Source organism: Hyaena hyaena, unplaced genomic scaffold (genome assembly GCF_003009895.1).
Source record: "Hyaena hyaena isolate Hyena2069 unplaced genomic scaffold, ASM300989v1 scaffold_1736, whole genome shotgun sequence".
Classification (NCBI taxonomy): domain Eukaryota; kingdom Metazoa; phylum Chordata; class Mammalia; order Carnivora; family Hyaenidae; genus Hyaena; species Hyaena hyaena.
In genome coordinates, this window is record NW_024082350.1 from 118,752 (window position 1) to 144,347 (window position 25,596).

General features: G+C 52.3%; 1 protein-coding gene and 1 long non-coding RNA gene across 2 annotated transcripts; one reads left to right on the forward strand and one right to left on the reverse strand.

Annotated features, from left to right (window-relative positions):
* Positions 1 to 10,493: 10,493 nt before the first annotated feature.
* On the reverse strand, positions 10,494 to 14,763 carry LOC120226503. Its single transcript, XR_005527034.1, has 3 exons — positions 14,653 to 14,763; positions 12,202 to 12,380; positions 10,494 to 10,623 (listed from the first exon to the last, which is right to left on the reverse strand). It is a non-coding gene; the product is annotated as an uncharacterized LOC120226503 (long non-coding RNA).
* A 7,638-nt stretch (positions 14,764 to 22,401) lies between these two features.
* Positions 22,402 to 25,217, forward strand: SCGB1A1 (secretoglobin family 1A member 1). Its single transcript, XM_039224691.1, has 3 exons — positions 22,402 to 22,456; positions 24,429 to 24,616; positions 25,105 to 25,217. The coding sequence occupies exons 1-3, from the start codon at positions 22,402 to 22,404 to the stop codon at positions 25,135 to 25,137; spliced, it is 276 nt and encodes a 91-aa protein (XP_039080622.1). The 3' UTR covers positions 25,138 to 25,217.
* The last annotated feature ends 379 nt before the right edge of the window (positions 25,218 to 25,596 follow it).

Here is a 25,596-nt window from a genome sequence, read left to right on the forward strand (position 1 = left end):
CGAACTCACGAACTGCCAGATCACGACCTGAGCCAAAACCAAGAGTCGGACACGCAACCGACTGAGCTGCCCAGGTGTCCTGACCTTCATTTTCATCTAAAGGCTACAGTTTATTTTAGAGCATAATTGTCACTCCACCCCCCCCAAAAAAAGCCAGCAAATTCCCCAAAGAACCCATCAACCAAGTCTCTTAAAACAGTGGACACCTGTTCGCACCTGCTGCCACATTGCCAGGGACCCCGGTGAGCATGACCAGGCCACCCCAGCCTCTGCCCTTGTTTGCTTCTTCCAGCTGGGAAGACAGAGAAACTATTTGGCCGAAACTCACCCAAAACGCCAAAATTGGGGGATAAGGAGCACAAGAGGGGTCCGGAGCCGAGGGTGGGTGTCCACCCCCGCAGACGCCGGGCTCAGCCCACCCGATTGAGCTGAAAGAGAAAATCCTGGGAAGGAAGGGCCTTTAACCTCATAGCTGTTGCACAATAAATGTTTTTTTTCCCAACAATGCCCTTCCTGGACGCATTAGTTTCTGGCATAAGAGATCACAAACCCTGAGGGCAAAGGAAGGTGGAATGGGGTGTGCTTTGGTCCTTGTCAGGGTCCCTGTCATCCGAAGTGGATGGTGTTTGGGGAAGCTGGCAGGGGACACGGCCCTTCGGCCCCACGCGGGCCCTGGTGTCCTCCAGGCAGCCTTCATTTACGCACAGACCAGCACCGCATTCAGACTTCAGCAACAGAGGAGCCGGGAAGTACTCCCACAGGACCGTGTCCAGCTCAGGAAAACCAGGTGGCCTCTGCCTGTCCCCATCTGTCCAAAAGGAACAGGGACTGGGCTGAAGGCCGGAGGCAAAGCAGGCCCAGTAAATGGCTGGGAGGAGACTTGGGCCTGGAACACGGGAAGGCTAGGGGCCCGGAGTGGGTGTGGGTGCCCATTAGTGGCCCCATCTGGACTGTAAGTACCATTCAGTGGGTGAGCACCTTCCTCCTGGACCCCCTCTCACTTCCAGACACCCCAAAACGGCAGAGCCACAGTCACACATAGGTGGTCTCCTGCGGGAAGTTGAAGATGGGGGAAGGGCACAGGGATGACCTTGTCCTTTTGAAAGAATGAAAAAGGCTAAGAGAAACCGGGGAGGTTCCCCAGGGGCATTCTTTCCGCTCAAATTAAACTGAGGTTTGTCTCTACCTCTCTGTTCCCAAATCCCGGCAGGGTGCGTATCACCTCTCTCTGGCTCCCAGCGCACCCCACCCCCAAGTCCTATGTAGGGGTGGTCATTCCCTAGAGCACTGCAGGTGAGAAGCGGGGCAGAACACCACATTTTAACAACTGTATCCTTCAGAGTCTGCTTTTTTCCCCCAACCCACTATTAAAGTGAAGTTGGATTTTCAGACAATGAGTTAAGATGGGTCAGGCATGGACGGGGTTGATAGAGGAAAGAAGGCTGGGATTCTCTCTCTCTCTCTCTCTCTTTTTCCTTAAATCACTTCATCATCTCCAAGAACTGTTTTTTTGCTATGCGATTATCAGCACTTTCTGGATTCTGTGCAGAACTTGGATGGGGTTTTGGCTACAGGTACAAGAAAAGCAGAAAAGAAGTCGGTTCTTCCCAGCCTCTGAGGTGGGACCGAGGGTCCACGGCACAACGCCCGGGTTCAAACAGCCCCTGGATTGTTCCCTTCCAGGGTAGCAATTTTTTTACTCAACATCTTTAAGTTAAAAATAACCTTTTAATAAAGTAAAAGGGGTGTTTGTGCATTGTAGGAGTTGGAAAAAATAACAGTTTTCAAATATGAGAAGACATAGATCCACAAAAATAAGAAAAAAATAGGGGAAAAATTTTCTATCACCCGGTGACTACCACTATTAACCCTACGGTACATTCGTGTTTTCCAAAATGAAATGATGCCATTCATGCTTTTTAAAACCTTTCTTCAGGGCATCTGGGTGGTCATTCCGACTTCAGCTCAGGTCATGATCTCACCATTCATGGGTTCAAGCCCTGCGTCGGGCTCTGTGCTGACAGCTCAGAGCCTGGAGCCTGCTTCGGACTCTGTGTCTCCCTCTCTCTCTGCCGCTCCCCTGCTTGTGATCTGTCTCTGTGTCTCAAAAATGAACAAACATTGAAAAAACTATTTAAGGGGCGCCTGGGTGGCTTAGTCGGTTAAGCGTCCGACTTTCGCTTAGGTCATGATCTCGCGGTTTGTGGGTTCGGGCCCCGTGTCGGGCTCTGTGCTGACTGCCAGCTCAGAGCCTGGAGCCTGTTTCGGACTCTGTCACTCCCTCTCTCTCTGACCCTCCCCTGCTCACGCTATCTCTCTCTCTCTCCTAGAAATAAATAAAACATTAAAAAAAAAATTAAAAAAAAAAAAAGAAAAAACTATTTAAAACAAAAAGAGAAAAACCTTTCTTCAGGGCATCTGGGTGGCTGAGTCAGTTGAGCTTTCAACTACATCTCAGGTCATGATCTCTTGGTCCAGGAGTTCGAGCCCCACGTTGGGCTCTGTGCTGATAGCTCAGAGGGACCGGGATCGGCAGTGTCACACCTCCACGGGTGGCCAGGTTGCCTCCTCCTCGTCAGGTGAGCACCCGGCTACAGCACACCATCGCAGGGACGCCAGGGGCCAGGCCAGAAGACAAATGTGGGCGTTCCTTCTGCTGCAGAAGCCTCCAGGGCCGGGCTGTGGGAACAGGACCGGGCTCAGGTTTTGGAAAGGGAAATGCAGGTTTGTGCCAAAAGCACAAGGCCTCACCCAGGAGTTTGGCAAAGAGAGTGAGTTGGCGTCGGAAGAGCAGGTGGGGATCGAGTTCACCCGTGCGGCCACCGGGAACACTGGCCACCCGTCCCAGGTCACTTTCCCTTCCCAGCTGAGCTCACCTTCAACCTTTCCCAAGGCCAGCCCAGCCACAAGAGGAACAAAAGCTACCCCAAGTGCCTCTCGGGCAAAAGGCCATTTCCCAAAGTATTTACTGATTAATTAGCACAGGTGGATGCCGGTCTCACAGCAAATCCAGAAATATTTACTGTGGAAGCAGAGTGAGAACAGAGACTGGGGGTTCTCTCGCCTTCCAGAAACAATGTCCCACTGTCCACCCAGAGCCAGATCCCGGGGGGGGGGGGGGGGGGGGGGGGGCGCGGGGGGAGCTGAACTCCTGAACTCTCTCCCCCAGTGTTCTGCTCAGACACCAAGTATTTTAATGATTTAAAAAGTAAGAAAGGGGGTGCCTGGGTAGCTCAGTCGGTTGAGCGTCTGACTTCGGCTCCAGTCATGATCTCATGGTTCATGGGTTCAAGCCCCAGCTGTGCTGACAGCTCAGAGCCTGGAGCCTGTTTCAGATTCTGTGTCTCCCTCTCTCTGACCCTCCCCTTCTCATGCTGTCTCTCTCTCTCAGAAATAAATAAAAAACATTTTTAAAAAATTTAAATGAATAAATAAAAAGTAAGAAAGGCCAAGGTAAGTGCTTGCCTTCCTCCCTTCCGCCTGTCCCCCTCCCTCCCCCTGGGTCCACTCAGCCCTCAGCTCACTGTAGGCCTGCGTGCTTCCCCGGTGACCTCACCCTGGACCTGGCTCTTCTGCCCCGAGCCTCCCCAATCTTCCTGGCCATCTCTGTTCATCTAATCTCTGGCTCTTACGCAGATATCACACCCCGGATGCCTCATGACTAGAAACTCTGTGCTCCCCCCACCAAGCGTCTATTTATCCTGTCCCTGTCTTTGTTAGAAATTCCAGCACGTGTGCCACGGCTCCCAAGCAGAAATGGACAGGACGCAGGGTGGGGCTCCCTGCAGAACAGAATCTACACCCCCCCCTCCACATCCTCGGCATTCCTGGCCCCAAGACCTCACGTGGATGTGCTGCAGAAGACAGGCGGCCAGTCCCTCCCTAGGAGTGCCGCACGGCTGCCTTTATGTCATCAGAGTACCCTACCGGTGAGCCGACACCCGAATTGTCAGACTGGAAGGCCTCCGTCGTGGCCAGCTCTGTTGTGGCCTCCCTGGGCTTCATTTCATTTGGAAGAAAAGGTTCCAGCACCTGCTTCCTGTCTCTGATCACGGGGACCATGGCCCGACCCCCCCTCCCCACCACAGCGGAGCCAGCCCCCTGACCAGGGCCCTGCAGGGGACTCAGACCATTGTCCCGCTGGTGGGCAGAATACTCCAGGCTTCTCTGCCACCCGGCAGGCAAGGCTGTCCTGCCCTCCTGGGGTCAGCTCCATGACGGGGTGCAGTCTGGTACACACAGGACCCACGTCAGGCCACTTGGCCGCAGCCCTAGCGTCCCTGGGCTCTGAGGCCCCAGGCCCCCTGGGCCACACACAGCCCAGCTTCTGAGCCCTTCTCCAAGTCGAGGCTTCCCGAGGGGGCCGCCTGGGTGGCGGCTGGGCCAGTGCTCAAGTATGGAGACAGAAGAATGAGGAACCCCTCTCCCTGTTCCTCGGGCTCGCAGCCCCGAAGCCCGCCCATCAGGGCCTCAGCCTTCTCCCAGGAGCCCCATCCCTCTCACCCTCAAGGATTAGGTCACACAAGAGCTTCCAGCCGTTCCTCTGCTGACCGTATCGAACCTAACCCTGTGGCTGGTTTCCAACGCCCCACTAGGCCAACTCCCCCTGACTGGGTAGGGGGCGGCCCACCACCCCCAGGATGGGAGAGGCTCCCCAGGCCTCCGCACATCCCCTCCTCTCCCCCAAAATGCCTTTCCACCCTTAAAAAGCATGTTTAAAGGGGGGAACAATCGTAACCTCCCTCAGAGAGCTGTTGTGAGGATCAATTACTTAATCCGTGGAAAATTCTCAGATGTGCGCCTGGCAGATAGTAAGCTCTCGGTAACTGTTCGCTAGTGCTCCTGTGTTATTTTGCTCCCAAGCCGCACCAACCGCAGCGAACTCTTCTGTTTCTGAGCCCCTGCCCCTCCTCGGGGTCGCCAGCCGGCACCTCCTGAAATGGGCCTCTGTTCCATGAACCCAAAAGTTGGCTTTGACCATTCCAGACGAGGAAGGAGGGGCCCGGCACTCAGCCGGCAGGCCCGTCTGTGCCTGCGTGGGGCAAGGCCCCTGGGCAGCGCCCCTTCCCATGGCGGAGCCAACAGCCAGGCGAAGCCCCGTTTCCTAGTTTACGTGGTTTACAAAGCACTTTCACAGCTATTTCTGCTTCATGGAGTCGGCCGAGCAGAAACCATCGTTCCCATGTTCCGAAGTGGCCCAGCCAACCTTTGGATCTAGCTCTGTCTGACTCCGGGCCCAGCGCCATTTCCTCGGCACCAGGCTGGCCCACAACCAGTTAAGTGCACCTTCCTGAGAAGCTGGGATGCCAAAGGCGTTCGAGACAGCAGCCCGATGAAAACCAGACACTCTCCCCCCACTCTCTGGGCCGGCTCCCAGGAAAGGAAGAACACGGACATGTGGCCCCTGAGGCCCGGCCCGGCCCGCCCCGTGAGCTCAGACTTTGGCAGAGAGGCCTCACCGAGGAGAGCCTCTCCCCAGAGCTGGGGCCGGACCGCAGCCTTCAGAACAAGGAGTGGCCGAGGCCAGCCGTGTTGCCACTGACCCCTCTAACCAGAACAACCTAGCCCGGCAGGTGCTACTCTTATTTTCCAGACAGGAAACCGAGGCTCGGAGAGAGGTGACTGCCCCAGCTCGCAAGCGGGGACACCAGAGGATGGTGAGGTTACAGCCCCGTGGGGCCTCAGCCCCAGTCACAGCCCCCTCCCCACCCACAGACCCACAGCCAGAGGCCGGGCCCACCAGGATGCCCCCAAGCCCCACTGTTGGGTTCACTGGGTTCGAGGTCCCCTTCCAAACGTGGTGAAGGCCCTCATGGCAGAGGCTGCAGCTGGCCGGGGGCTCCCAGAACGGGAGCGGGGCAGGGTGGGGCAGGAGGGACATGGTGACCCGCTGAGGATGGGACAGACAAGCGCCGGAGTCCACTGGAAGCCTAGGGCACCCCAGCTCACAAGCCCAGGCTTCCCCCCACTGGGGGCCATTTCTCTAGCTGACTCCCCCCACCCCCCTCGAGGATACCAGGGCCTGTGAGGCCGAGGAGTGAGTGTGGGGTGGTGTCTGCGTGAATGAGTCCAAGCTCCTGAGTCCAGTCACGGGGATTGTTCATACTCATTCAACAAACATAACCGCCGTGACCACAAAGTACAACAACAACGGACTCAAACTCCACCCCGGCCTGGGTCTTCTAGAAGACTTGCTGAATTGAACTGTGGATGGGTACCTGGCTTTGCCCATCTGCCCTCTGCCCTGTCCAGACAAACCCTGTTCTCCAATGTCCACCTGTCGCTGGAGGTGCTCCATCCAGGCCCCTTGCCCCCACTCCAGCCTCCCCACAAAGCCGGGCCCAGACCCCACTTGGTACCTTTCGCATTAGTGTCCTGTGACCAAGGTAAACCCGAACGCCCCTTGGGCACTCAAGGCTCTGTATGGATGACAGGCCCTTGCCCTGAGGTCCCAAGCCTCCCCACTCAGTACATCGGCTTCGGCCATGCTGGCATCTCGTGTGACTCTGGTCCCGGGCCCCCCCCCAGGCTTCACATACCCCACCTCCGTCCCAAGTGCTCTCCCCTGCCCCTCACTAGACAAGGCCTGCTGACCTCACAGAGCTCACCCAAGGGACACCTCCTCTGACACCCGACCCAGAGATCCTTCTCGCACATCCAAATCCCTCCTTTGTGGAAATTGTCACCCCGTGCGTCATTCTAAACACTGTCCCCAGAACCAGCACCCGGCTGGCATCCAGCAGGGCCTTCACACATGAGAAGGATGATGGAGATGCCGGCCTCTCCCAGCTCTGACCTTGCTTGCCTCCAGTGCCCCCCAGATCCAGCGCAAAGACACCTCCTCCAGGAAGCCTCTCTGCTCCCGCTCAGAACTCATCCTTTCCTCCTCTGAGCAGCTCCCAGGGGACTGCCCATGAACTGTGGTCACCTTTGTCCATCTGCCTCCTCACCTGGTTGGGAGGCCCTTGAGGCGGCGCCCCAGGCCCAGCCACCCAAGTTGCCCACTGCACCCCTCTCCCCACTCAAGCCGCATCCTCAGGAAAGCCTTGGCTCCCTCTCATCACCAACTGAACTCTAACAGCCTCTGAGAGTCGGGCCGGTGGCCTCCATTAGGCCTAATTTACAGAGGAGACCTCTGAGGCCAAGAGAGAAAAAGCTCAAAGTTCTGCATGATTCTAAACACCTGCATACTCGGCGTTGTGGGGTCTGCTGAGAGGAATGAGCCCCAGAAGCACTCGCCTTTTCACACAAGGGTCCAACCCCCCAGAGGAGAAAGAAAAACAGAGAGAGGACTTAATTACTTCAGACAGGACTGCATTTTAAAACTTATGGTTGGGGCGCCTGGGTGGCTCAGTCAGTTAAGCATTTGATTCTTGATTTTGGCTCAGGTTATGATCTCACCTGTCAGGCTCTGCACTGACAGCACGGAGCCTGCCTGGGATTCTGTCTCTCTCCTTCTCTCTCTACCCTGTCTGTACTCTCTGTCTCTCTCTCAAAATAAATAAATAAACGTTAAAAATAAATAAATAGATAATAAACAAATAAATAAGACTTACTCTTGGGGTCCCTGGGTGGCTCAATGAATTAAGCTTCCAACTTCGGCTCAGGTCACGATCTCGCAGTTTTTTTTTTTCAATGTTTTATTTATTTCTGAGAGAGAGAGAGACAGCATGAGCAGAGGAGGGTCAGAGAGGGAGACACAGAATCTGAAACAGGCTCCAGGCTCTGCGCTGTCAGCACAGAGCCCGATGCGGGACTCGAACTCATGAACCATGAGATCATGACCTAAGCCAAAGTCGGACGCTTAACCGACTGAGCCACCCAGGAGCCCCACGATCTCGCAGTTTGTAAGTTCAAGCCCCACATCGGGCTCTGTGCTGACTGAGCCCACTTCAGATCCTCTGTCCCTGCCTCTCTCTGCCCCTCCCCTACTCGAGCACTCTCTCTCCCTCTCTCTCTCTCTCTCTCTCTCTCTGTCAAAAATAAATAAATAAACTTAAAAAAGAGATTACAACTGGGGCTCCTGAATGGCTCAGCTGGTTAAGATTCCAATTTCAGCTCAGGTCACGATCTCGTGGTTTGTGAGTTCGAGCCCCATGTTGGGCTCTGCGCTGACAGCTCGGAGCCTGGAGCCTGCTTCGGATTCTGTGTCTCCCTTTCTCTCTGTGCCCCTGCCCCACGCGTGCTCTGTCTCTCTCTGTCTCTCAAGAATGAATAAATGTTAAAAAAAAATTAATAAAAAAATTAGTTCTCATCACAAGATAAAAAATGTTTAACTATGTGTGGTGACAGATGTTAACTAGAATTCTTGGGGTGATCATTTCACAATATATACCAATATTGAATCGTTATATTGTCCACCTGAAACTAATATAATGTTATAGGTCAATTATACCTAAATAAATAAATAACCTATATATATAATGAAAAATAAAGAGAATTAGGGTGTCTTCCACCACCCCAGAAGAGGGACCAGAAGAGCAGGTGCTTGGGGTGGGGAAAAAGGGCCAGAATCAGGTTCAATCCCACCAGCGATGGTTATTGAGACTCACAGTGCGGAAGAAGAGCCTCGAGGAAGATGCAGAGCCGGGGGGGGATGGGGACAGTCCGGGAGACCAGGCAGATAACAGAAAACAGCACAGCAAGCAAGGGGAGAGAAGGGTAGACCTACGAGGGTGGGCTCAGCAGGTTGGGGGCCAGGCTCCCGGGGTTGAGATCCTGCCTCCTCCACTTGCTGACTAGTAACCTTGTGTAACTCTCTGAGCCTCGGTGTCCCCATCTTTGAAATGGGGATGGGCTTAGCACCTTCCTCGTAGGACTGTTACAGGAGTTCAGTGAGACAAGGCCCTGAGCGCGCTGCCTGCAGAAGGGAGGTGTGGGTCAGTGCCCTGACTGTCACCAACGACATGACCTATTTTCCCTGCAGGGTTGAGAGGAGACAGTAGGAGGTGGCCTTTCGCCCTGGTCTTGAAGGTAAGAAGGATTGCATCCAGGAGGATGTTGGCGCACGTGGAGATGGGGAAGACAGCTGAGTGCATTTCTGGAAACGGAGAAATGACTGAGGCTAGGTCTCTGAGCGAACCTGGGTGCAATGACTGTCCCAGAAAACACCGAATACTTTAGTATTTTGTTTGTGCCTCTGAGAGCTACCCACGTCCCCCCCACCGATGATCTCGGAACCCCTGACTGCAGGGCAAAAGGCTCAGAGTCCTGTTCATTCAGTCAACAAATACTTAATAAGCACCTACCGTGTGCTGGGCCCCGGAGAATCACAGGTGAGCATGGAGCCTACGTTCTAGGGGAAGACAGACAATAAACTGTATCATTTCAGGTGGTGATTACAGCTCCAAGGAATGAAAGCTGGATCCTGGGATCCAGAGTGACTGTGGAAGGGCCCACAGTGATCTTATCTGCAGACGGGGTGTATGGGTTGACACTTCTGTGGCAATGACAGAGGCTGTAATCAAGATATACTCTGGGGTGGAGAGTCCTGGCAGAGGGAAAGAACAAAGGTCCGGTGGCAGCCAGTGCTCATGTACCTTGTGGGTAAGGAGGCTAGTTTGCCCCCAAGCTACTGAGTCAGGGGGGCAGTGACAGGTCACGCAGGGTCATGTGGACCAGGGGAGATTTGGGATTTAATTCTAAATGTTGCCAGAAGCCAACAAGGGTTTACAAAGAAGAGAGACAGGGTCTCTGATTTACATCTTTAATTTTATTTTTTTTTTAATATTTATTTTTGAGAGAGAGAGAGAATACACACATGAGAAGGGGAGGGGCAGAGAGAGAGGGGGGCAGAGGATCCGAAGTGGGCTCTGGGCTGACGGCAGCAAGCTCCATATGTGGCACTAACTCATGAAACACAAGATCATGACCTGAGCCCAAGTGGGATGCTCAACCCACCGAGCCACCCAGGCACCTCTAATTTACATGTTTAAAAGGTCACTCTTGTGGCTGTGGGCAGAATGGACCTCAGCGGGGTGCTCTGGGCAGTGACCCTAACCTTGGAGATGAACTCCATGCTGAGCCAGGGGCTCAGGAAAGCAGCCCCACACTTTCTGTCCCCGCACACCAGGCGGCAGACCCGACACAGCCTCTCCAGGGCCACTGTGGGACAGGCCGCTGGCAACTGTCCCTTCCCCAGCTGGGTGCCTCTCCAACTCCAGCCTCTGGGACCGAGGGATGCGTGATCTCTAGTTTTCCTATTTCCTGGCATTCTGAATCTACCCGGAAAAGAGCCACCAATGATTTTAGAGGAAAGTCAATTACACCCAGCAAGCAATGTTTGTTTTTCCGCATTTTTACGGGCCCCAAGAGTCTGTGAGATTCAGAGCATAAATGCACAGAACGCTGTTTGCTTGTAGGTGGCTGGGTGCATTTACAGCTGGAGCTAAAGCCGCAGGAGCCGAGCTCCCCCAAGCCCCCAGCAGAGCATCACAGGACTCGGGTTCAAATCCCGTCTCTGCCCTTCACTTCCGCAACCTCTCATAACTTACAGTATCTCTCCCGTCAAGAGACCCCTTCTCCAGATGGAGCAGATGTTCCCTGCGGCTCTTCCAGATCACAGAGGCAGAACTTCGGGGCGAGCCAGAGGCAGCTTCGGGGAACCCCCTAGAGTCTCTGAGCCTGGGAAGTGGGGGATGGGGGGGAGCAGGGCTGGGTGGTCTGGCTTGGGCTGAAGAGACATGGAGAAGCTCACGCAGCCCTCACCACCACGGCAGGATACAACCCCGGGGGCAGAGGCCAGCTACTCATGGTGGATGGTTTTTGCAGCATTAACCTGTCTTATTTCTCTCCTCCTTTTCCTTTCCTCTTGTTTTTCTCCAGACTCTGGGGCCCCAAGAAGGGCTGAGACAGAGGAAGGCAGAGGAAGGGGGGGGAGGGGGAGTTACTTTCCTGGCTTTTGAAGCTCAAAAGGCCAGGCCTTCCAAGGAATGAAAAGACCTTCAGGCACTCATTTTGTGTAAAGAGCCGGGCTTCCAGAGCCTTCGCAGCTAGAGAAGGACTGGCTGGGAAGTGAAGAGCCAGGATTACCAAGCGCTGGTGGTCCCCGGCTGAGCCCAGGGGCTGCCGTCCCCTCCAGGTGTGTGTAGTAAGAGGATTTAAAAACCACAGTAAGACCACTAGAAGCAATAGTTTTAGCACCATACACCGTAAGTTCTAATAAATTTTTTTCAATGTTTATTTTTGAGAGAGACAGAGACAGAGTCCGAGTGGGGGAGGGGCAGAGAGAAGGAGACACTGAATCTGAACAGGATCCAGGCTCTGGGCTGTCAGCACAGATTCCGACTCTGGGACTCAAACTCCTGAACCATGAGGTCATGACCTGAGCCGAAGTCGGATGCTCAACTGACTGAGTCACCCAGGGGCCCCCAAGTATCAGCAGTTCTAAACAACCTCAGGGGATAAAATACTGCTACCTGAGAAATTCCCTGAAGTCCCGTGGTAAGGATCCGCTAGGGTCTGAGTGTTCGGAACGCATGCGTGAGCTCCGAGTTAGCATGCATGTATTGCTTATCTTTTAATAAACACCGTATTCTATGTGGAAGTCATTTCTAAGAGCTCCCAGTTGCACAGTTGATCTCCGACGACACAATCATGTCAAGACCAAGTTCGTGATGGTTCAGAATCCTTGGAACAGGGTTCAGAGTCAGAATCTTGTCTCCAGCTCCGAGGGCACCATTCCCTGCTGCGTTTCAACAGTAAACTCAGGGCCACCTGGGTGGTTCAGTCGGTTAAGCGTCAGACCTTGGCTCAGCCGGATCATGATCTCAGGGGTTCGTGAGTTGGAGCACCACATCGGGCTGTGCGCTGACAGCATGGAGCCTGCTTGGGATTCTCTCTGCCACTTCCTCACAAGCGCTCACGCGCACTCTCTCTCTCAAAATAAACATTTTTTAAAAAATAGAATAAAATAAACAGTGAATTCAAATTGAACCACAGAACATTGATGGTAAAGACCAAGAACTAGAACTTGAGTAGCTTCCTGTCTGTCATCCTATGAGACCACTTGGGAGTTTTTCTTTGGGTTTAACGCTTACAATAAGAAACGAGTGTAAAGTATAATATTTCTGTTTGGGATGTGAAAGTTTTAGTTCATACATGAAATATTTTACTGGATTTTAATATCTTTGATGTCAAAATGTATTTTTTAAATAGTTGATTGTTTTAGAAGAACGAATGAAAAAAAAGTTTTTAACTTACAGCAGTGGTACTATTTAGTGGGTGCCTAAATTTGACCTTTCGGAGGTGTTTCAGGTTTTTTTTCCCCCAAACGATGAGAGAGCTAAGGTAAGCTGAGGGCAAAGTACAAACTAACACCTCACAACCCCCACACCTCTAGGTGAGATCTTCGGGACATTCCTCAGGCATTCCTGGCTGCCCTTGAACAAAGGAGAAGGAGAAACAAATGGTTAACTGATAGCAATCACGATCACAGTCCGGACCAGAGTCTTCGTCAGTTTGCAATTGTCTTAATGATTTTCAAGAAAAAAGGCAATCTTGAAACCTACGGACTCAGTTTCCTGGGGCCCTAACATCACCCTCCCATCCATAGTGATGTGGGGAACAAAGGCAAGGAGAAAATGTAGATAAAATTAAATTTCTTTGTAAGCTGCAGCCCACTGACAGGTACTTGAGGCCGGCAGAGTAAAACATTCCTCCAGGAACTCCCTACTGTCTTCTTGTTAATGCTTTGCTGGAGGGAAAAATAACTTTAGCTCAACAATAGCAAGGCTCTAGTATCTCTTGAGTCTTCTTTAGCATATGATTGTACTTTTGGAGACTTGCCCTTGACTTGACCTCCCCCAGCATCCAGGTAGTGATCAGGCACTCCTCACAGCCCCAGTGCAGCTCTTTCTGCCCACAGTCCTGTCCCTGTGCTTTAAGAAAATCACCTTTTTGCACCAAAGATGCCTCTAGAATTCTATCTTGGCCTACAGCTCTGGACCCCCACCACCACTCCAAAACCTCATCACAAGGAATCATAGTATCTTTCGTTAGTGAACTGACATCCTTTTGTATTTTTTTTTGTACTTTTTTGATGTATATTTCAGCTTTATAAAAACTCACTTCTTGGGGCGCCGGGTGGCTCAGTCAGTTAAGCGTCCGGTTCTTCGTATCGGCTCAGATCATGATCTCACAGTTCATGGGATCAAACCCCGAGTCGGGCTCTGCACTGAGAGCATGGAGCCTGCTTGGGATTCTCTCTCTCCCTGTGTCTGCACCCCCCCCCTCAAAATAAACAAACATTTTTTTAACCCACTTCTTGGTGACTTTTAATTGGATAAGTATTTACTTAAACTATTAATATATCAGACTATAATGGGGCGCCTGGGTGATTCAGTCGGTTAAGTGTCCGACTTTGTCTCAGGTCATGATCTCACAGTTCGTGGGTTTGAGCCCCACCTCAGGCTCTGTGCTGACAGCTCAGAGCCTGGAGCCTGCTTGGGATTCTGTGTCTCCCTCTCTCTCTGCCCCTGCCTGCTCATGGTCTCTCTCTCTCTCTCCCTTTCTCAAAATAAATAAACATAATAAAAATTTTTTAAAAAGAAAAGAAAAATGATCTTGATAGATAAATAAATGGTCACTCTCTGAATTTCTTCTCTGGCCTTTATTCTTATTCATTTTATTTCACGGCTGTTGCTGAGAATAATTTTTGTTGGCTAGAGTAGAGAGGTGTTAAGAAATGATCGTCTCTGGATGTCAAATCTGCTGGCTAAGCTGCCAGAGAGACCAACCTGAGCAAGGTGGCAAGGTCTCCGGATGGCTTTGACAAATCCGAGAGCAGAGAGCAGAACCCCCAGAGAACAAATGTGCAATGCGTCTACGTGGACAGGCCTTGGGTGGCGTCACAGCGGAACTTCCCAGCCCAGGGACAGCATGGGACAGCAGATTCCTGTGCATCCATGAATGGTGCCGAGATGGCAGAGAAACCAGTGAACCGGGGGCCTGCGGATGGTGTCAAGGGCCGGCTCGGGAGCAGCCTGAGTGGGCTGATGGCCAATGACAAAGGACCGGCTGGTGACAGTGACATTAAGCACCAGATGCCCTCACTGACACAGAGCCCACCAATGTCTTGGTCCTGCACAAGCCCCTGGAAGTTAGGCACAACTGTGGGGACAGGGATCCCCCAAATGACCAGGACTACGTTTCCATCCCCTTAGCAGAATGAAAGCTTGAGACTGAAGTTACATCCTATTTTAATTATAATATAAATATTATATATGTAATATATAGCATGTTTATATATGTATGTGAGATAAATATACATTACATAATATATTACATAAAATATAAAGCAAACTAATAAAAATAACTATTTTAGTTATAAAAATAGAAAAAGATGTTGATAAAGGAAAGTCCTTTTTTTTTTTTTTTTTTGAGAGAGCGAGCGAGAATCCCAAGCAAGCTCCACACTCAACACGGAGCCCAATGAGGGGCTCAATCCCACGACCCTGGGATCGTGACCTGAGCCAAAATTAAATTGGACGCTCAACTGACTGAGCCACCCAGGTGCCCCAAGGGGAAGCTGTACTGCATCTCACAAACACCTGTATCCGGGAATATTTATAACCCCGCTGGACCAAAAGTGATGTGGTGCCCAGAGGGGACAGCACAGGCCATTGTCTGGGGGACAGACAGCCAGGGACTCACCAGGCTCCTCTGGGTGGGACGTCACTTGCCTCAGACTAGGAGCCAAGCAGGAGCTGGAGGTGGCCTTCCTCCCCTGTCCCTGCACACGTAGAACAGCTGCAGCCCTGCAGAGCCACGCGGCCGGCCAACCACGTCTGCTGACCACGTCGGCTCATGTCCCTCGTGACGGTGGGGAGCAGGGCCACATGACCCACCCAGAGGGGCCTGAGCGGTGACATGCCAACTCTGTGACAGGGCAGGGAAGGTGAGAGAGAACAGACACAAAAGGCAGGATTTGGGTGACTCAGCACAGAACAAAGAACCTGCAGAATTAAGCAAGAAAGGGAGCAAGATTTCTGGGAAAGGTCAAGAAGTGAATCGTGTTACGTGTCATGTTAAGCCCCCAAATCCCCAGAGTCGGCTGTAAAGTGAAGGGGAACCGGTTATCACCCCGCAGAACAGGGACTTCCATCAACTTGATGGCCCCCACCCCTCAAGGGAGCTTGTCCCAGAGCAAAGAACCCACTGGTTCACCCAGGCTCCGTGGGAAACAGTCCCAGCTCTCAGCCCTGCTGCACCTTCCCACCCCCCAAGTTTCAGTGCATCTGCCTGCCTGGTGTCCCCAGCGCCCCAAAGAAGGCACGCTGATGCTTAGCGGGTCATGGCCTGACTCACCCTCACTCCTCCCTGAAACTCTCACGTTAGTCTCCAGAAACCACCAATGCCAGGTCCCTTTGTGCCTGGGTACAACTCCCAGCGGGGGTGGGCGATTTGCGCCCACGGGATGCTCTTGGCAGCCTGGGCAATGTCCCTGCTGGCTCCTGCCCTGGTCTGGGGCTGAGGGACAACTTGCCCCGGGAAAATGACTGAGATCTCCGTGGGGAATCAGAGCAGTTGCCCACCCACACATACCCTCTTGCTCTCACCCGCCCTGGTCCCGACAGTCACCAACCACCCCTCTGCAGCTGGAACAGACAGACTTCAGCCTGGGGAGTCAGCGCCACTGGAGAGTGGCAGCAAATCTGAATCCAGGCATCTACAGGGAAGCCCCCAGGGCAGAAGGAGACATACTTGTGGTTTGTAATGGCAGAAAAACTGGGAAAAATACAGACATCCTTTTGAGTCCATTTGAGTACTGGTAACTCAAATTATATCATATCCTACCAAGGAATATTCTGTAATTTGAAAAAAAAATTAAGTGTATCTGTAAGTGCCAAAGTTTTGAAAGATATCCAAGATATATTTTTGTTTTCAAGTGTTTATTTATTTATTGTGAGAGAGAGCGGGTGCAGGGGAGGGGCAGAGAGAGAGGGAGAGAGAGACAGAATCCCAGGCGGGCTCCACACTGCCAGTGCAGAGCCCTACGGGAGGCTTGAACTCATGAACCATGAGATCACGGCCTGAGCCAAAACCAAGAGTCGGATGCCTAACGGACTGAGCCCACCCAGGTGCCCCAATCCAACAGATAATATTAAGTGAAGAAAAGCAAGATCCAGAGCTGAATGTATAGAATGATACCATGATGTGCAGGTTATTCTATATTTGACACTCACCCCACCTATCCACTCTCTACCTTTTCTGATCTGCTCCATGCCACCAGGTGGCGGACCTTTAAGTACCACAGAAGTGGGGTGTCCTTGCTGGCTAAATATCAGTTGGTTAGGCCAATGGAAGATTCTAGCTATAGATGAGGGGATGGGACAAGAGACAAACTGGGGCAATTCTTCCCCCTGATCCCTCCCTTCCTGTTCTGATGGTGGCTGTGCTCTGCTCTGACCACAGCTGCAGGTATTGGGAAAGCGGGACATGAGGCCCTCCTAGATGATGCTTCAACCCCACATCATGTCAAACACGTTCAAATATACACACTTCTCACACTATGTATGATTTCGGCTATAAACTTTTTTTAAATGTTTTTTATTTATTTCTGAGAGAGAGAGACAGCATGAACAGGGGAGGGTCAGAGAGAGAGGGAGACACAGAATCTGAAACAGACTCCAGGCTCTGAACTAGCTGTCAGCACAGAGCCTGACACGGGGCTTGGACCCACGAACTGTGAGATCATGACCTGAGCCGAAGTCAGACGCTTAGCCGACTGAGCCACCCAGGAGCCCCTTGGCTATAAACTCTTGAAAGGGGCTGTACAAATTTAGTAATTCAGATCCTGAGAATACATTATGCCTTTTGTTCATACAATTTAAACTTTACTCTTCCTGCATGACGCTATGCTTTATTTGAGCTGAGTTGCAGTAAGCAAGTTGACATGATGTTACCTAGATAAATACTCATCAATTATAATTTTGAGGAATTTTAAAAATATTCTGGAGTCAACAGATACATGATAATTTGGAGACGGGCAGGGGAGGGACACTGTAGAAATGCACAAGGCATTAGGCATCAGGGCCTGCGGCCAAAATGGCTGGAATGTCCAGAAGTTGCCGGGCCCTCCTGGGTCAATGCAGCAGCCAGCCCTAGGAGATTCCAAGACAGAAGAGAATAAACAAACTCACAAGGGAAAATCTGCTCTGCCCAGGGGCTATCTGGAGGACAAGCACAGGACCAGAAGCCCGAGTAGAAGGAAGCTGAACTCTGTCACTTGCCCAATGAACCTGTGGACTGACCAGTCCCCCTCTAGCGCCCCAGCCAGATGGATGGAATCAGAAAGGCCCGTCCACAGCCTCCAACCTGTTTTCTGGGCCATGCTGGGACTTGCAGCGATCTGGATGCCAGCACAGGCTTCACCCCAGCTTCCTGAGGATGCAGAAAGCCCTGAGCCCGGGGGACGGACGTCTGGTCCCAGTCAGTATCTTTGGCAGTATGGAATGCAGGCTGCTACTGGCCCAGGCCCTTCCACCCACCGTTGTTACCAAACCCGTAAGGGGGGCCTGCAGAGCCCCCCCAGGGGGGGGCTGAACAGACTCACCCAACTGCGTCACATGTACACACACAACCTGCGTGCACGTGGGGAGGACCAGCAGACCCAGGACCTCATGGTCCAAGTCCCCAGGCTGGACTTCTGGATCCCCCAGGACCCCAGGCTCTGGCTGAGGCTCTCTCCTACGCTTCACCTGGGCGAGAGCCAGGCATAGCCCCTAAGCTGGAGTCGGGGAGGGTTGGGTCCTGGCCCTGCCCCTGCATCTCCAGTAACCTGGGCTCAGGACTCACACAGACCCAGGCACAGCCAACACAGGCCACAGTTCCGGTGGGGGAGGGGAGCCGGGGGGCAGGAAGCATACACATTCACCGCCATGCCTACAGTGCTAATAACCGAGTGGCTTGTCTTCCCTCAGTTTCTCTTAGGCACAGTGACCTGGCCACTGCCCAATGTAGCCATAAATAGTGGCTCCCAGCTGTCGCCGTGTGCAAAGGCAAGCTTGTTTGCAAAGGCTTTGGCCTGGAGCTCAGTGTGTGATGCTTAAGGATTTGAGGAGCAGGTGTTAGAGTCTAAGAAACTGAGCCTTCACTAACACTTTTGGCCTGTTGCACACAGCAAAATCAAAGAAGTGGTTGGTCTATAGGTTCCTGGGCAGGGGAGAGGAATGCCCCTCACTGCCAAGCAGGGCTCTCCCAAGGACCAAGATAGAAGACCCTTTCTTGGGACGCTTGTGTGGCCATCGAGGTCCCACTCAGAACTGAGACAAACTCCCCAGCCTCATACCTGGGAGGCCAATGCCCACCCAGCTGGACCTGGGAAACCATTGCCCTGGGACCAGTGAGGGCTGACTGTCCATGAGGCTGAGCAGGGGCCGCATGAGGCCTTCATAATGGTGGGAAAGATATTAAATGCTAAGCTCCTCAAAGACCCAGGAGCCAGGACCCTGAACCATGAAGGTAAGATGTAGACAGCAGAGTCCAAGGCTGTGGGTGATGCGCTGGGAGACTTACGGGTCCCTGCTGCTATTACAGCAGCCTGGCCACATCTGCTGTGGGCTCAGAGAAGGACCCTCCAGGGTTAGCACTGGGCGGGCTTTAGGGTCTCCAGGATGGGGGAGTCCAGCTCACCTATCTTGCCTGTATCAGAACCATCAGCCACACTTTGTGAGTTCCCAAGGGGCATGTGACTCAGACACTTGAAACTGAGCCTGAAAGAGACCAGATCACTGGATCATGGAGTCAGACCCAGAAGGCAGGTGATATTTAGTATCATGGGGGAGCAGAGGTGTATTGTTTTGTTTTAATAATGAACAGCGTTTTATTTTCAGCTTTCAGTGGGTTTCTTATTCCTTAGATAAGTGGCCCCTCAAATAAACCTATCACGAATCTGTGATTTGCCCAAAGCAGAGGGAAATAATCAAACTAAATAAAGCTTCAGGACCCCACTGTGATGTCCCCATCTGATGGCCCCAGAGGGATTTGGACAAGGATGAGAAGGACCTGGGTGGTAGACCAGCAGATCTGAAAGGGCCCTCCAAGAACAGTGAGGGGGAGGGGCGCCTGGGTGGCTTAGTCGGTTAAGCGTCCGACTTTCACTTGGGTCATGATCTCGCGGTTCGTGGGTTCAAGCCCCGCGTCGGGCTCTGTGCTGACTGCCAGCTCAGAGCCTGGAGCCTGTTTCAGAGTCTGTGACTCCCTCTCTCTCTGACCCTCCCCTGCTCACGCTGTCTCTCTCTCCCTCTCTCCTAGAAATAAATAAAAACATTAAAAATTAAAAAAAAAAAAAAAGAACAGTGAGGGGGACACCATTGGAGTTTTGTCCAAGCCCATGGACACAGGGCTGTGTCAAGATGGCCCCAGGAAGGGTGAGGCATCAAAGATGTGTCTCCAGGTTACGTGACCAACTGGGTGGTGAGGTCATTTGCTGAGATATGGAATCCTGGGGAAAGGTTTACCAGGTTTAGCAGCAAAGATCAGGAGTTAAACTGTGTACAGAGGGAATTTGAAGGTCTTTGAAAAATTAAGATGAGAATGTCCAGCAGACATTGGATGGTCAAGCCTGAAACTCCAAGAATGCCGAGGGGGAGATATAAATTAGGGAGTCATCTTAATATAGGAGGTAACTGAAGCTGGGAGCACAGATGAGGTGCCCAGGGAGAGAGTACAGAGGAGGGAAGGGAAGGGAAGGAGGAAGGAACAGAGGACCCAGAAAAAGGAGCATCCAGAGAGAGATGGTGGGAACGAGGACAGTCCCTACAACAATCCATGGAGAAAAGCACAGACTAAAGTCTTTCACTTTTAAGATTCTTGACCCAATGGGGGCGCCTGGGTGGCTTAGTCTGTTAAGCGTCAGACTTTCGCTTAGGTCACGATCTCGCGGTTTGTGGGTTCGAGCCCCGCGTCGGGCTCTGTGCTGACTGCCAGCTCAGAGCCTGGAGCCTGTTTCAGAGTCTGTGACTCCCTCTCTCTCTGACCCTCCCCTGCTCATGCTGTCTCTCTCTCTCCTAGAAATAAATAAAACATTAAAAAAAAAAAAAGATTCTTGACCCAATGAACTATTTTTTTAATGTTTATTAATTTTTTGAGAAAGAGAGACAGAGACCCAGAGAGTGCAGGTAGGGAAAGGGCAGAGAGGGAGACACAGAATCTGAAGCAGGCTCCAGGCTCTGAGCTGTCAGCATAGAGCCCACTGTGGGACTCGAACTCACGAACTTCAACATCATGACCAGAGCCAAAGTCTGATGCTTAACCAGCTGAGCCACCCAGAGAGGAAGAGGATTCTCTCTCTCCTTCTCTCCCTCTTTCTCTGCCCCTCTTCCCACCAAATAAATGAACATTTTAAAAAGTAATAAAAATTTAAAATATTAAAAAAAGAAACCCCTTCCAGAACTTTCCCAGACTATGAGCATAAAGACCTTGGTAGGAAGGCCTGTAAATCTTGCCCGTTTGCCTGTCTTTACCATCAGCACGCAGCTCTGCAGCTGCTGGGGGCCCGGGCCTCTTTCATCCATCACTGCCTCCCAGGCTGCCGGAAGCTGATGCCGAGACCGAGTGGAGGGCAAGACTATCATTAGGGACAGTAAGTGTGCAGGGAAGGGGAGCAGCAGACATGGGCAGAGAGAAAGCCAGTCTGCAATGCAGGCCGGGCAAAGCCTTAGCAGCCGGGTCAGAAGCTCTGGGGTCAGCGATGCCCAAGGGGGGTGCCCCACACAATGCAGAAGTGCCCTCCTTTCTTGGTGGCCAGAGGTGAGCAGTACCAGGAAGGGTGTGACCTTGAGGGGGGCAGCTTTTTGCACTTGAGGCAGACCCCAAAGTTACCGGCATCTAGCAGCTCTCTGCTGACCTCACCCCCCACATGCAGGGGGTTCTTCTTGAGGGGCTCCAGACAGTGGTTCTCCATGCCCACCCCATCCCCCACCGCCTAGAACAATGCTTGGCACATAGGAGGTGCTCGGAATGAATAAATGAATGGGCATTGAATTGAATGTTGAAGTACAAACAGGATTAGAAGAGGTAGACAAGACAGGAGGTATGTATTCCAGGCACGAGGCACCCTATGTGCAAAGGTAGAAAGGCATGAAGGAAAATATCGAATGTCCCCAAATCCACAAATACTAAAATAGGGTAAAGTCACTATGTAGGGAAGGAGGAATGAGGCTAAGTGGTCAGCAAATGCTGTGTAGATCACACTTTAATTTTACCCTGTCCGCAAAAGGATGCTTTCAAAGGGTTTCAAGACTGAGAAGGACACGATCAGCTGGTTTTAGAGAGATCATTCTGCCGGCCTTCCCCATGAGGTCAGTTAGGATGGGGAAGCCGTTTAGGAGTTGGCTTTGACCAGGCCAAGCCTGTGTCCTAAAGCAGGCGTGCTGGAGAGGGAAGGGAGCGGCCACAGATGAGGCGGAGGGAGGCAAGAAGGGGCTGCGGCCAAAGTCTGGAGCTGCCAATATGCAAGTGCAATTGGTAAATAACCATCTCAAGAACAAGGACCGTTGGGAAGAAAACAGGAAAGAACAGGGCCATGGGAGCACAGGAGAGAGAACAGTGCAAGAAGGAAAAGGTCAACAGGGTCAGGGCCATTAAGAGGTCAAGGGAGATAAAGACTGAGTACCCATGGATTTGGCCACCAGGAGGGCAGGACTTGAGAGCAGTTTTGGGTGAGAACAGAGCCAGCCCCCGAGCAGTACATTTTCCAGGCTGATTTGAGGCTTGGATTTCTTGTGGGCTTTCTGGAGAAGGCCATCATCTGCCAACATGCTTAAGTCCAAAAAAAATACCAAAAACCAAAAAACAAAACAAAACAAAAGTATGCATCAGTCCAGGGTCTCCCCCAAGTCTGACCATGGAGATGCTCTTGTCCATGTGACCACCCCCACCCACCTTCCTTCGGGAAGCAGTGGAAGGAGCCCAGTGGAGTATCCAGAGTCCTGAGCCCCAGTCCTGTTGCACCTTGGACGATGGACCTAAGGCCTCAGTTTCTCCTGGGGCAATGGGTCCAGGAGGAGTCTATCATTGCCTCTCTTGATCTAGACTGCTCCAGTGCTCAAGTTCAAAGAGAGTGGCACAGGTGGCCAGGGCTCCATGCCCTCTGATCTGGGTCTCCTTGTGGCCTCCACTTGAAACTCTGGGTTTCCCCTGCCCGAGTGCCCCATTATGTGAGCTCAGTTTCAAAGGGGAAAGAAACTGGCTTGAGAAAAAAGAACATTTACTTTTCCCACCGAGCTTATGCTCAAGTAAATAGTGTGGTCCCATCAGTGGAGCCCAGGCCCTGCCCTCCCCCCTCCCTCCAGGTACAGCCTGGAGTATTTAAGAAGGCACCCCAGATGAGCATGCCTCACACGAGACCACCGGACCCAGAGACAGGCCAGCGCCTCATTCACCAGCCTTCTGACCACCATGAAGGTCGCCATCACATTCGCCCTGGTCGCCCTCATTCTCTGCTGTGGTCTTGGTGAGCACCCAGATCCAGGCTCAGGAACCCTCCCCACCACCCGGTGCTACTGCGCAGGAGAGGGGGCACCTATTTTGATGGAAGGCTGACTCCCAGCCGGGAGGCTTGGTCTGTGAATAAGCCCATGTTGGGAATTGGGGGTGGAGGGGACTGGGGCACACTGAGCCCGTGGGGAAACCAGGAAAGGATCCCATCTTCCATATCCAACAACCTCAGGATTCCAGAGTCAGAACAGACTAGAGGCAGGGATGAAGATCCAGTATGGGAGCCAGTGTGTTCAATGACCAACAGAATAGGAATAATGAGCTTCCCAGAGCCCAGTCTTGGAGAAACTCCCAAGATGCCAAGAGACCTTGGTTCAGTGAAGCCTTCAGGTTTGGGGTCTCCACGCTACTCTGGGAGCCAAAGACTCAGAAGGAGCCGTAGAACCTCATGTCTCCAAAAGAAACCTGAGCAAAAGCAAGGTCTCCCATTCTGGGCAGGGAGGAATATTCTAGAAAGGGATCTTCCCTTTGGGAAACTGCCAACCCAGAGTGGAGTTTTCTAAACATTTTTGTCCTCTGCCAGAAGGATTAGGAGTCTCTGAATGGTTGCAGCTGTCACAAGGAGGAAAGGAATGAGAGAGAGGGAGAGAGGAAAAGAAGGGGAGGGAGAGAGGGAGGCAGGAAGGGAGGGACAGAAGGAAGGGAGGAAGGTGGATCCCACTTCTCTTGAAGCCTTCTGATCTTTTGGGAATTGAGTTGCCTGTTTTTCAGTCTGTATCTCCTTTTAATAAGCAAGCAAACAAAAAGCTTTTTATTTTTTACTTTTTTAAACACTTATTTATTTTTGAGAGAGAGAGAGAGACAGAGCGTGAGTGCAGGAGGGGTAGGGAGAGAGGGAGACACAGAATCCGAAGCAGGCTCCAAGCTCTGAGCTGTGAGCACAGAGCCCGACGCGGGGGTCGAACCCACGAACCATGAGATCATGACCTGAGCCGAAGTTGGACGCTTCACCAACTGAGGCACCCAGGCACCCTCCTTTTCATTTTTACCATAACGCTATGAAATAGGGATATGATTCCCATTTTACAGGTGAGAAAATGGAACCACACAAAGCTAAAGGAATGTCAGGTGACACAGTAAGTTGCAAAGCGGGGCTCAAAGTTCCAGAGAGAATTTGAGTTGGAGCGGCCATTTGGGGGTGCCTGGATTCCAGGCAGGGAAGCCCCAACTTTGGCAGAGAATTCAAGGATGGGGGAGGGGGATGAGACTCTGTGGGAAGAAGGGCCAAGCAGGGCATAGGAAATGATGACTCTTCCCCATGTTTTGGGGGGCAGGGGCCTGAGGGGGAGCACAACTGGCGAGCACTCCAGGAAAAGGGAATATAGTGGGGCCAGGAAGGGAATCAAGAGGCTTGTGAGCAGGTGAGTACACACCATGGGGCCCAGGGCATCTTCCAGGCCAAGCTCAGGGGCTTGCACTTGGCCAGTACGAGTACTTCTTCCTGCCAGAGCCTGACTCTGCCACGTCCCCCTCCCCCCCCTCCATCCGGTAGCAAGTGGCAGAGACCATCACTCACCATTGGTAAGAGGCATGTTTCTGGTGGGACAACCAGAGGCCCTCAGTAACCTTTCCCCAGACTCCATGTTGCATAAAAAATCAAATCAGCTGCTCCTCTTTCATCGGTCCCTTGCCTAGAACTCGAAGGAAGAATAAATGGCACCTCATCCTGCCCCAGATCAGAAGGTGCCAGGAAGGTTCAGACAAGCCGCAGAAAGCTGGCTGCAATCCGGGGAGGACCTGCGTGGTGCCAGAGAGCCAGCTCCTTGGAGCCCCACCAGATCTCACATTCAATGCATCCCTTCACCGAAAAGGCTGCTATCTTTTGCTGACAGGCCCGGCCACTGACATCTGGGTACTGGCCCGGCCAGGGGCCTGGCCAGCTTGGAAAAGGGCCCGGACACATGGGCTTTCTCTTTTCTGTGCTTCAGCTTCTGCAGAGATCTGCCAGGGCTTTCTAAACATCATGGAAAACCTCTTCGTGGGCACACTTTCCAGTTATGAGGCCACCCTTGAACCTTTCTTGCCAGACGCGGACATGAAAGACGCGGGGACCCAGCTGAAGAAGCTGGTGGACACGCTTCCCGAGAAGGCCAAGGAGAGCATCTTAAAGCTCATGGTACACAGCTTCCTTCACTCATGCAGTCTGGCACTGGACCTCCCCACTCCCTTGGGTGCAGCCTCAGCCCATTTTTTGGAGCCTTTTCTAACCCAGAGCAAATATCCCTGGGGAAGCACACTCAGTCCTTTCACCCTTTTTAAGAGGCTTCTGAGGGGCGCTTGGATGGCTCAGTCGGCTAAGCATCTGGCTCTTGGGTTTGGCTCGGGCCATGATCTCACAGTTCCTGAGATCATGTCGGCATGGAGCCTGCTTGGGATTCTCTCTCTGCCTCTCTCTCTCTCTGCCCTTTCTCTGCTTTCTGTCAAAATAAACAAACATTAAAAAAGAGGCTTCTGGGAAATAATCAAAACTCTTACAAGTTCAGTTCTTCCCAGAGTCACTGAGCCTCTTCATTGACACTGAAGTCCCTGCATCTTGTCATCTGGGTCTACCTCTGAGGTTCACTCACTACTGTATTTGGTTTTTTTTGTGTGTGTGTGTTTTAGGACAAAATCTTAACAAGCCCCCTGTGTGCTTAGGATTTAGAAGCTGAAGATCTCCTGCTGTCAAAGCCCCTGCTGCTGCCCAGCCACTTCCCTCGCTGTGCCCCCTCCCCGACCGGCTCCCTTCAATAAAGTGCAAGCATCTCACCTTTGTGTCCTGCACCCCAGCCTCTTTTTTGTTCCCCTGCTCCAGTGGAAAGGTGCATCGCTGCTACAGCAAGGGTAGAGGTGCAAAGGGACAAAGGGAAAGTCACTGGCTGTGCAAACACATCTCCAAGGAGCCCAGAAGTCCCACTTCCTGATCCCCATATGCACCAGGCTCCCCCCGGGTGGCAGAAACTGGGTCCAGGACCCACTCCCTTACTGGGGCAGAGAGCCACTCACGGCCCTGCTCAAACTTGCCCTACAGTGGAAGGAAGGGTCCAACGGGGTGGTGGCTGACCTCAGAACGGCTCCCCAACCTGCATCCATTTTTAAAAAAAATTTTTTTAATGC